Source organism: Rhinoderma darwinii, chromosome 5 (genome assembly GCF_050947455.1).
Source record: "Rhinoderma darwinii isolate aRhiDar2 chromosome 5, aRhiDar2.hap1, whole genome shotgun sequence".
NCBI lineage: Eukaryota > Metazoa > Chordata > Amphibia > Anura > Rhinodermatidae > Rhinoderma > Rhinoderma darwinii.
The window spans coordinates 199,040,996-199,053,533 of NC_134691.1; the positions used below are offsets into that span (position 1 = coordinate 199,040,996).

Sequence of the window (12,538 nt, forward strand, 5' to 3'; positions counted from 1 at the left end):
TTTATAGACCTTCACGCTAAAGGGCCTCGCTACTGCCAAGGCCTGTACTTGATTGATGTTCCTAACAACTGCTGTCTCAAATCGAATTTATTCAGTAAAGGCCCTTTTACACTAGCCAATTATCGGGCAAACGAGCGTTCACGGAACATCCATTCCCGATAATTGCCCTATTTAAACAGGGCAACGATCAGCCGATGAACGAGCAAATGCTCGCTCATCGGCTGATTGCATCGTTTTAAACTCCGCAGCTACTATGGTTGTCGGCAGCACACCTTCCTGTGTAAACAGGGTGATGTGCTGCCGACGTGATTTAAAATAAAAAAAAATAAAAAAGTATGGGGACAAGCGATCGGAGTAACAAGCGCTTGTCCCCATACTAGTTCGTTGTGAAAGGAGGAAACGAGCGCAGATCAACGAGCTGTTTCCTTGATCAGCGCTTGTTAACATGGCCCACAATGGACCATGTAATATCACATTTATTACACGAACTCTGCATTAGATGACACAAGGCATTTTACATTCCGCCTACAATCTGTAAATTGCTGGAGTCCCTTCCACATACCCTCAGAATTGCTGCTCAGTATATCCTGTAATTTTACAGTGTAATCCCGTTTCACCCTTAACAATTGATTTCCTAAGATCATATTTAGCAAGAAATAAATCCTGCAAGAAAAGGCTAAAGATCTTGCATTTAAATTACTTCTTACCGCTCAGTTTTATCCAAGGCTTCTTATTCGGGTAAACCTTTTACAGTTTTAACAGGAATATATACATCTATACAAAATAGCATTTAAAGGGAACCTGTCACTAGAGTTTAGGGCACTAAACCATACCATGTCAATTTACCACTGGGGTTTAGCTTCCTAAACACTCCTCTCAAAATTGCCCGTTTTAGCATTTTGTCTAAAAAGTTACAAGGCCTGATTCACATGGTGTTTAACCCTTACGTCGGCGGTATCGGTCAGTAGGAGTCCGGAAGGTAAAGGACGGAAGGTGGGGATGTATCCCACTATACAGACATACAGTGGGATATGTCGCGCAAATTTCCCAGGCACAGTGCTACTTGAAGCCCCTGATATCACTGTCCATATATGGACAGTGATATCAGGGGCTTTTAACTACGGAGTCCCTGGCCAGAGCATCGCAAGCGCTCTGGTCGGGACTCCAGTCTTGGGAAAGCCCTTAAAGTCACTGTCCATACAGCGGTGCCCTGGCAAGACAGCTGCCAATGCTCTAGCCAGGGATTCCGCTCCTGGAAGAGACCCTGACATCACGGTCCCTTTATGGACCGTGACGTCAAGGGCGTCTCCATTTCCGGAGTCTCTTGCCAGAGCGCTACCGATGCTCTGGCCGGGGACGCCTTAGTTGAAATCCCCTGACCATGCTATCCATATATAGACAGACAGTGACGTCAGGGGCCTCCCCAAGTCCGTAATCCCCGGTCCATGCGCTACTTAATACTTCCCAGGGACTCTGACCTTGGGGAAGCTCCCCAAGGTATACGTTTGACTCAGGATGGAATAGCATAGTCTACTACGTTATTCCATTCTCAAAAAAAAACGGATACCGCATGCACAGTATGTTACCAGAGAAGAGTGCTGAGATTAGTCCAGGTGAACTGGCCTCAGCTTTACTGAGAATGCCGTTATACTCCTCTTAAAACGGTTTTGGCAATTTACATACAGCTCACACTGCATTATAAAAGTTATTTTTAGACAAAATGCTACAATGTACAGTTTTGAGAGGGGCCGGTTTATGAAACTAAAACCCAGCTGTATGACGACATGCTGGTAGTTTCATGCCCTAAAATCTAGTGACAGGTTTCCTTTTAACCTAAATCAGCATATTCATGCAAGTTAGTGTCGGATTCCTCGAAAGCAGTCCAGTTTGTACAAGATGTACAATTCAAAAGGGTATCCCATGCTGCCGTAGTATTTAATTGCACAGTCTTAACCAACTGCCGGTTCTGTTCAACGTCTTATTATGAGGAACACGATTAATACATTTAGTGCAGGCCGACACAGCGCCAGAAAACCAAATCTCTATATATATATATATATATATATATATATATATATATATATATATAAAAAACACAGAACCAGAGCAGGCTGACACGTTACATAGCCCATGAGCGAAGAAAAAAATGTTCACAGGAAGCAGCGTGACGGACGTCCAACTCACATAGAATTTCTACACACCTACCTTGCAAGCACAAAGCGGCCAATTCCACAGTAGTTTCATAAGGACATTTTAATCTATAAAACAAAAAGAAAAACAAAATGGTAAAAGTTGTAAATGAGAGAGCAACACAAGGTTGCCCTTAAGTCCTGGTTGTGGTGTTGCCACTATTTGCACCTGATCTTAATATTTCCTCATAGGGTATTTTCAAATGTCCTCATAGGGAAACATTGAGGTCACTCGCTCATGGAGGGCATTTCACCTTGACTCACATGTGGAGCGCTAGCCTAAATGTGAGTCATAAGTGTTAGCTGCTTATTATTGTCTCATTGGCAACGGACTACAACTCGTCAGTCAACATTCACTTAAACATGGAAAAAGTCTACAAGATGTAGAACTTTTTTTAAGGAGAAATTAATCAATGCTTTAAAGCTGGCTAATGTTCTAACAAAATACTAGAGAATTTTAGGATAAAACGGATTCTGTAGTTGAATATAGAAACCTCCTTTAGCTTGATTGGCTCACAGTACACAACACAGCTCTGACATCACACCAGGAAGGGCCCGTCCACTCAGCATACATGAACAGAGGATAGATGTACTTACTGAAACCAGTAAGGCGACATTCACACGAGCGTGAAAAACGCACGTGAATCTGGTCCGCGTGTTGTGTTATTTATCAGTGTGCTTTGCGAGTGGCATGCATTATTCACGCACTCGCAAAGCACATCTTTTTTTTTTTTCAATCTAATTGACGTGCAAATCACGCACCGCACACGGATGGGCACGTAGGTGCGTGAAAACACACCAATATGACATGCAGTGAGATTCACGCAGTGGACTCTCGCACGTGTGAACGTCCCCAATGAAATCAATGGGTCCGTGTGCTGCGCGCGATTTCCATGCGCAGCACACTGACGTTATTCACGTTCATGTGAATGGGCCCTAAGAGGAAACAAAAAAAAGCCGCATACTGGACAAACTTTTTTTTCTGCACTACATTTAATATATAAAATATAATATCTACAGCTGCATGAAGAAAGATTTGCTGCGTTTATTTTTGGTGAACAGATAGGTACACTGTAGATACATTGTAAACCACAGTGAAAATACAATAGAATTTTGCTCTGACTGCATGCCGATTTTCGCTGCGTTTTTCACTCGCGGCCGTTTAGCGCTGCGGGCAAAAAACGCAGCGAAATACGCTTTCTTTGCGTCCCATTGATGTCAATGGGAGGTCAGAGACTTAAACGCCCGAAGATAGAGCATATCGCTTCTTTTTCTCGGCCTCCCATTGAAATCAATGGGAGGCATTTTCGGCCGTTTTTTTACGCATTTTCCGACGCAGTTTCCGCGTAAAAAAAACTCAGTGTGAACTGGCCCTTTGGTTGTATTATGACAAACAAACACACTGAAACATGCACAATGTATGCTTTTTGAGAGACCATATGGAGGATATAATTAACTTTGTAAAATAGGTAAAAGGGTTACTTACTTTCCTGTAAGAATGTCTTGCCTAAGCTGTAATACAAATAAGTATCTGGGAAAAAAAAAATTAGGTAAACAAGTAGTCAGGAGTCTGGGTTACAGAGAATATTGTCCCAGAAAAATAACAAACCAATAAAAAAAAAAAAAAAAAAAAAAAAAAACAATTTAAAAGAAATACAGGTATATTTGGAGTACAATTTTATCCATTCTTTTTTTAGTATCCATAATGAATGGGATGAAAATATGACAGTCCATCGAACTAGGAGCACACGCAAGGTAGACCAAGTTTAGAGTTGTAGAAGTGTCAAATAATATATTAAGGAGATACAAAAAGAATGCAGAGCAAGAATTGTAGGTTCTAAAGAGTAAGCATTTGAAAGTATAAAATTAAAACCATAATTAAAAACTATTCATAATTGATAATGAACCTTATTTTATAGTAAGGCTCTGGCTCATTCACAATGGCCTATGCAAGATATTACCTACGTTTAGTTATAATGAACGTGTTATTATATTCTAATTACAATATAGATTATACAATGCTTTGTTTACGGTTCCCCTTGTAAATAAATATATATTATAAAAAGCGATCTCCTCTTTTAGGGCCTGTTCACATCACCGTTCTCGTTCCGGGGTTCTGTCGGAGGTTTCCATCGGGTGAACCCCGCAACGGAAAGTGCTTTGTGGGACAACGCCTTTAAAGCTATATTCACACATTTCTACATGCAGTACCACAATTTTATAGAGCCTTTTGCTTAAACAATTGCACATTCTTTTAATAATTAAAAAAAAAAAAAAAATAATAATTCTATGTTGGCATTTAATTTTAAAGACGACAAGTCACATGTCTTGTGCTGCCTTATATAGGGGTAGCATTAGATAGTGGGAATGCCACGGAGCTTGGCAATATAGATTTTTATAAAGTTTTCTACTTTATATAGGAGGAATAAATCATATAAATACGGGCAGGACTACCCCAGAAAGTCTGCAGGAGCTAACTGACTACTTTCCCTGATTCCATCTGAAGTCCACACCAATGCAGAAGCAGAAGACTGAGCTAAAAAAAACAGTCAGAAACTTCCACTGATTTAAAAATGAAGGCCAGTTTCACACGAGCAGAAGTCCGAAAGCACTAAAGGGTGCTATGGACAATGGTTAATTAAAATTCTTACCTCTATAACCATTCTGCTTCTTCTGGTTTCCCAAAAGTTTGTGTGTGAAGGGGAGTATTTTAATTCTTGTTCACACTACATTTTTGGAGTGCCAAATGTCTAAAAAAAAAAACATGTACCTATCCCATGTATACATAACCTGCAGAACACATTTTAGATTTAGATAAAATTTGCAGAAAACTCTTATATTTGGATGTATGAACAATAATAAGCAAGCATAATCAATAATTCATTACGATCTAAAAAGTCCAATCATCCAAATAATTCATATAGAATAAAACAAATACTGAGCTCCAAGTAATGAATATCCAGTTCCCACCATGACTGAAGTGTCTTATTTTTTTTTACAAAATTCATCTGTGTGGGTTTTTCTTTGTGCACAAAATACAGTGAAAACAAAAGTACACATTAATCATCGTAGGAACTGGATATTCATTACTTGGATCTTGGCATTGGTCTCATTCTATATGAATTATTGTGAAGATTGGACTTTTCAGATGGTAATTACATTTTAGCACTCTGCACTTTTCAGGGACAATATTTGAGTGTATTCAGTAAGGCGTATTCATACATTTTGGTTGAATCGTGTTGAATCATGATTTTGTTAAAAAAAAGCAGCAAAAAATAAATAAATATGTAAATACTTATTTTATGGGGAATATAATTACTTGCTAAAACAGTCAGGAGAGGTGACAGGTGCTCTTGGTGCATATAGTAAAGACATTGCTCTATTACAGCCATTGAATCAAACACAAAACATACCTTGTAAACTCTTCATGTAGATTGTTTGGTTCGGATGAGTAATATTTAATTCGAAAGTGCAAAGTATATGGAGGGCCGACTGTTAAATACAAAAGAATGGAAAAGGAAGATGGATACAATGGTAATGTCGCAGATTTTAATTCGCTAGACTGAATATACAACCACAGCCCCTTCATTGTTTATCACAGCACAGCTCCGTACATGCGTGTGTGGCTGTGCCCATTACAGTGAACAGGGATGAGCGGCGATGGACCAGGCACCGCCACACCCGTAGGTACAGCGCAGTGTTTTGAACAACATCAAAGAAACTCTGGGGTCATTGATAGTCCTCAATGAACAGCATTGGACAAGTGTCCACATTTGGATCAGGAAAAAGGTAAATTAGTTGAGAAGCTAGTTACGTACAATTCGATCTAATTTAAAATTAGATAGAAAAGAATCCGAATGTTAGCGCACAAATTCTCCTGACTATAGGCAGCTCTGCCTTAAAGTGACAGGCCTGTAAGTAGGCCACGTCAACACCCTTGGGCACATCAGTGTTTCATTTGGATCTTTTATTTTTCAAATAAAGCAATCTTTGAGAATATGCGAGAAGAAAATCATGTAAGACAATTCCTGACACATATGGGCGTGCTCATCAACTAATCACCGTAAAGAGGGCATCGATTTGGTATCTCTACCAAAAAAACATTGTTTACATGGTTTAACAGTAAAAATCAAAACAATATATCCGATCTCTCAACATCCGAAATGAAGAGATTAATCACAAAGGGCAACATCTGGTATCTTGCTCGGATGATGACAGACAGGCATCACGTAAAGCTTTAGATACACACAATCCAGACTAGAGTTTGCATTGGTCGGTTTAATCCACTACAGTTCAGCTCAAGCTAGAGGTTTTATTTTTAATGACCACGCTACTAAAACATGAGAATATTTCACTAAGAACAGTGTGTGAGAACAGCAGGATTTCAGAATGTGATTTACGGATCAGATGTGGCCCAGTAAGGGCTCATTTACACACGCGTGAATCTCGTCCGTGTGAGTTTTCACACAGTGAGTGTCCGTTGCCTGAAACTCACCGATATATTGTTTGATGCACATCCGTGTGCGGTCAGTGATTTACGCATCAATTACATTGAGAAAAAAAAAAAAGTGCTTGCGAGTGCGTGAAAAACACGAGCCACTCGCAAAGCACACTAATGCAAGACGCAACGCAGACAGATTTAACGCACATTTTTTACATGTGTAAATCGGTCACACTCGTGTGAATGTAGCCTTCTGTCCAGACTAGAAAAAAATAAAAATACTTGACGCACTTGTTCATCAACTTCACATCTAGAGACATCAAACATGCCTTTACATGTTTACACAGATAAAAAGTAAAGCTTACAAACAGTCTACATCAGTTAGCAAGCCATAAAAGAAAAACAAAAAGCAGGCAGGGAACGGTTTTAGTAGGCACGAGAGAACAGCGGGCTTGAAGCTAGCACATTAAGAGGTTTCATACCAGTCATATGTCGGACGTTCTGGGAGGTTACACAACTAATATCATTCAAAGCACTTTAGGTTAAAGCAGTTCTATAGTTTGAGGGTTGACCAGGATTGCGCTGTAATGTGCCATCATTTTGTATTGTATTATGTGTGAAAAGTCAATACCATGGAGTTCACTTAAGGGACCCTTGTGAGCAGGGAGTACTGGTTTGTAACGTACACTCCCCACCACGGAGCCCCGTGAAACGTTAACAAACCAGGAACATACAGACATTAAATGAGTACCCTGGCAAAGACCGCATATACAGAGCACACAGTGGTCCCCCTTCCTTCAAATCTGTATCAATAGGATGTCTCAACATTATGCCAAGCATTAGAGCTGCTAACTGGCAGGCTTTCCCTGATGCTATGTTGCCCAGCTATCCAATTTGACTGGTAAGCGGATGGTGGATACCTCTCCTAAACTATAGTTCAGGGGACTGGGAGTCTCAGCACCCACTTGTTTGACCCTCCATGGGTTTTCCATGTTTAAAGGGGTTTTGGGCTTTTGATAAACCCATTTTGTTAGAAGAAACCCTAGAAAAGAGGTGTCTCACTTCTGAGACCCAACAATTTGCTGTAATCTGCAGGGAAACCGGATAGCAACAGTTCAATTCCCCTGCAGTACCACTACAGAGGAAAGGAAGCATTACACAGATCCCATCTAAATCTATGTGCTGCCTGTGTAATGCAAGGACATGCCAGCTCCTTCAGAGACAGACCGACTCGTAGCAAAACTCCACCGCCACATAATTGATGGAGGTCCAAAATTAAAGATTCCATTCTGTTAACTCTGAATGCCCTAACGGTGTAATTGAAAATAGGTGTTCTATTCCGGTCAGCTTATTGGAGCTAGAAGTCTCAGGACAAGTACATTAAATTGCATAGATATATTTTAACATCTTTCCGTTACATCGCTGCATTTCATGTACTATGGAAAGTGTCCCCACAAGAAACGGTTCTAGGCCTCCCTCTATCTCCTTGCCGCAAGTATAGACACAGTGGCGGGGAATGAGCATGGCATGCCTTACTGATCAGCTTGGTTAACCACTTAGATACAGCAGACAATAGCGACTGCGGCATCTAAGAAGTTGGAGAGCGGGAGGTGCCTCCCTGTGTCAATCAGCACATTGCAACGAGATCGCAGGGTGCCAAATGACTTTAAATATTCTGCCAGAAGCATGGTCTAATAGTTTGTCTGTCACCTAGTGGGGGAGAGAAAAAAAAAAAAAAGGATGGTAAAATTGCATTTTCTCCCCCCATTCCTTCTGTAAATAACAAAAAAAAAAAAAAAAAACGAAAAATGAAAACCATAAATTATATGCACTTTAACACGGCAAGAAAAAAAATAAAAATAAAAATAAAAATATTGCTTCACATAATACAGGCCTCCATATGGCTACATCGATGGAAAAACGTAACTGGTATGGGTCATAGAAAGTTGCACCCAAAAAATTATTTGAAATAAATAAATAAATAAAATCTCTCTCCCTATATCTATATCTATATATCATGATTCATGGAGTAAAAAAAAAAAAAGATTAATAAAAGTTACTCAATCGATGATGTGTACCTTAAAATGGTACCAATAAAAAGTACCCATCCTACAAAAAACTAGCCCTCATACAGCTTTGTCGATGGAAAAAAAATAAAACAAAGTAAGTTATAGCTCTTCGAATGCATCGATGAAAAAAATAAAAAAAAATTCCTCAGTCCTGCAAGCTCAAAATAGGCTGGTCCTTTAGGGGATAAGGGAGCATTAACATGCTATTTTAGGGTGCTTCTGATAAAAATGTGTGTGGAAACACCGCTCAGGTACTGATGTACTAGAGACAAATGCTACTCCTGTTCAGGAATGCGTTAAGCAATATTCACACGACCGTTAAAAACAGGCATCTGATGGACGTTTTCAGAACAATGAAGTTATATGGGTGTATTCACACCGCAGTTTTTTTTGTTTTTGTTTTTATAACCGGCTGTGGATTCTGGCCGTTAACCCCTTCCCCCTGCTTGCATTCTGGGCCCTAATGTCCAAGCCATTTTTTACATTTTTACATTGTCAAATTCAAAGAGCTGTAACTTTTTTATTTTTGCGTCGGCATAGCTTTATAAGGTCTTGTTTTTTGCGGGACGACTTGTAGTTTTTATTGGTACCATTTGAGAGTAGATGCGACTTTTTGATCACTTTTTATCACATTTTTTTAAAGTCAGGATTAACAGAAAACAGCAATTTTTCCATTGTTTTTTATTTTATTTTTTACGGCGTTCACAGTGCGGGTTAAATAATGTAACAGCTTTATAGTCGGGGTCGTTACGGACGCGGCAATACCAAATATGTGTAACTTTTTTGCTTTATTGTAGTTTTTTTTAATAGTAAAGCATTTTGTAAGGGGAAAAGCTGGGTTTTTCATTTTTTTTTTTTCACTTTTTTTTTCAATTAACTTTATTAAACTTTTTTTACTTTTTTACTAGTCCCACTAGGGGACTTCCCTATCCTCCGATCGCTATTGTAATACACTGCAATACTTTTGTATTGCAGTGTATTACTGCCTGTCCGTTTAAAACGGACAGGCATCTGCTAGGTCATGCCTGCGGCATGATCTAGCAGGCATTCGCTCCAGGCAGACCTGGGGGTCTTTATTAGACCCCCGGCTGCCATAGAAGACACAGACACTCGGCGATTTTATCGCCGGGTGTCAGTGAGATGAGAGGGAGCTCCCTCCCTCTCTCCAAAACCATTCAGATGCGGTGCTCGCTATTGTGCACCGCATCTGAAGGGTTAAACGGGTGAGATCGATACTAATATCGATCTCACCCGGCAGAGCAGGGACGCCCCCAGCCCTCAGCTGCCTCTGGCAGCTGAGAGCAGGGAGATTTCACGGCTCCCTGCTCTGTTTACTTTATTCTACAGCAGCGACGTAGTTTGGCGGCGCTCTAGAATAAAGCCCACTAATGACCGCCGTAAAAAGACGTATCGGCGGTCATTAAGGGGTTAAAAAAGATAAAATTTTATTTTTGTCTGTTTTCATTGCCCGACGGCCTCCATAGAACTTATTGGATCAGCTCTTAACAGGGGGCACTGTGTGGCGCCCTCTACATTTGGCTTTCCTATGGGTGTTTTATGGGTGGGGACAAAAAAACCCGGCAAAAAAAATAAAGAAAAAAAGTTGACAGTGAAAAAACGGCCGTTATAAATAAATGGTCGGACAGCCGGGAAATGGATGAAAATTGAGACACTGATGCAAAACGGCCATAAAAAATGTACAGCTGATCCATATTTACTGGCCTTTATTTTTCACGGTCGTGTAAATATAGCCTTTGTGATGGTTATAAATTTTATTTATGAAAAAACTTTGTAAATCCGATTTCACACGGGGCGGATACGCTGCGTAAAAGCACACAGCGTATCCGCCCTGTGTGCCACAGGGAATTCCGGGTGAAAAACCGCACCAAACTGTGGAGCAGTTCTCCGCCTGGAATGTCCACTGCGGAAAACTGCAGCACTTAGGCCGGCCTCCTGGGATAACGTTTCATCCCAGGACGCCGCTGCAACCTGTAATTGGCTGCAGCAGTCACATGGGATGAATGATCATCCCAGGAGGCCGCACTGGAGGGAGGAACATAGACTTCTCGTTAAGTAGGAAGTCATTTTTTTTTCCAGAGTTGCGTTTTTTGTAGCGGATTTGCTGCGAACCCGCCCGAAAAACTATTTGTTCCGGGATTTACTTCCCCATTGAATTCAATAGGGAAAACTCGCAACAAATAATCAGCGTTGACGCAAATACAATTGACATGCTGCGGAATAAAATTCTGCGCCGCAGGTCAGTTTTTTACGCTAGGTACTTACACAACGTGTGGATGAGATTTGTTTTAGCTCATCCACTTTGATGCTACTGCATATACTGCGAAAATCCGTTGCGTAAATATTGCTTTTTGGCCCTCACGACACGATTGCGGGGTGCCAATGGTTGTAATGGCAGCCTGGGGCCTAATGAAAAACCAAACACCTCTTTTCCCATTTTTTCACCCTAAAGTAATGTTAGAAAAAAGTTAACATAACTGGAATCCCTGTGTCTATAAAAGTCCAAACTATTACAATAGAATGTAACCCGCTCCGTGAACATTGTAAAAAGAAAAAAAAAAATCTAAAAAACTACTAAATTGTTGTTTTTTGGTCACCGTAGCTATAAAAAAATAAAAAGAAAAAAAAAAAAAGCGATTAAAAAAAAAAAAAGAAAAAATAAATAATTGTTGCATGTACACTAAAATTGTACCAATAAAAGCTACAGCTCACCCCTCAAAAAATTATGGCAACTTTTTTTTTTAGCAAATAGTTTTTTTTTTTTTATAAAAGTGGTAAAAACATAAAACTAATTTGGTATTGCAGTAATTGTATCAAACCATAGAATAAAGTGAAAATTTTGTTTTTACCGCCTGATGAACGCCGCATAAAACAAACCCCCCCTCCCAAAAAAAGGCCATAATAGATTTTTTTGCCCATTTCACCCAACAAATAACTTTTTTCTGTTTCCCAGCAGATTATGTGGTACATTAAATGGTGCCATGAAAAACTACACCTTGACCCGCAAAAACAAGCCTAAAAATTGTGGCTTTTGGAAGGTGGAGAGGAAAACAAAAATGAAATTAAAATTGGCCGTGTCCTTAAAGTGTCACCAGTTCGGTAAAGCCCAATTTCATGTCATAGACGCTGCCACGTTGGTGATGTCAGTGTAATTTGTATCCCAATCCATTTTTTACTTTCCGGGTTATGAGCCATTTTGTTATTATGCCAATTAGGCTATACTAGCCAAAGGGGCAGTAACACTGAAGGGGGGGGGTGTGTGTGGGGGTGTGTGTGTGTGGGGGGGTGTGTGTGTGGGGGTGTGTGTGTGTGTGTTGCATGACGCTGTGCTATCAGCGTCATACAGCTTCTCCCCTTCCCTGCACAGCATGATCTCGCGACAGAAGTGGAGAGAAGGCTGTGAAAGAAAGGGTACAAGCTGTATGATGCGGATAGGACAGTGTCATACGGCAAACACAGACACCACCCACATTGAAACCTCAGTGTTACCGCCCCTTTGGCTAGAACAGCCTAATTAGCACAATAAGGAAATGGCTCATAACTCAAAGTAAAAAACAGATTGGGATACAAATACTGACATTATCAGCATGACCGCACCTATGACGTGAGGTATGAAATGGGGCTTTACTGAACTGGCGACAGGTCCGCTTTAACGAGATAAGTATAGTAAAGCTACATCTGTATAAGGGAAATGTGTGAAACAATATATTTTTGCTAAATACAGTGATACAACAACAAAATGAAATAATCTTTTTAATTTAAAAGGTACTTACTTTTTATTTGTTTCTTAATAGGTTTTGTATGGTCCAGCCAATGCTTAA

The 12,538-nt window shown here is 40.1% G+C and overlaps 1 protein-coding gene across 4 annotated transcripts in view; it reads right to left on the minus strand.

Annotated features, from left to right (window-relative positions):
- Positions 1-12,538, minus strand: part of EPB41L4B (erythrocyte membrane protein band 4.1 like 4B) — a 592,948-nt gene that overhangs the window by 425,114 nt on the left and 155,296 nt on the right. For all 4 annotated transcript variants that reach the window (XM_075826848.1, XM_075826847.1, XM_075826846.1 and 1 more), the window contains exons 3-6: positions 12,491-12,533; positions 5,603-5,681; positions 3,676-3,720; positions 2,206-2,258 (exon numbers count right to left, since the gene is read on the minus strand). In XM_075826848.1, the coding sequence (XP_075682963.1) occupies positions 2,206-2,258; positions 3,676-3,720; positions 5,603-5,681; positions 12,491-12,533 (220 nt within the window). The remainder of the gene's footprint in view (positions 1-2,205; positions 2,259-3,675; positions 3,721-5,602; positions 5,682-12,490; positions 12,534-12,538) is intronic.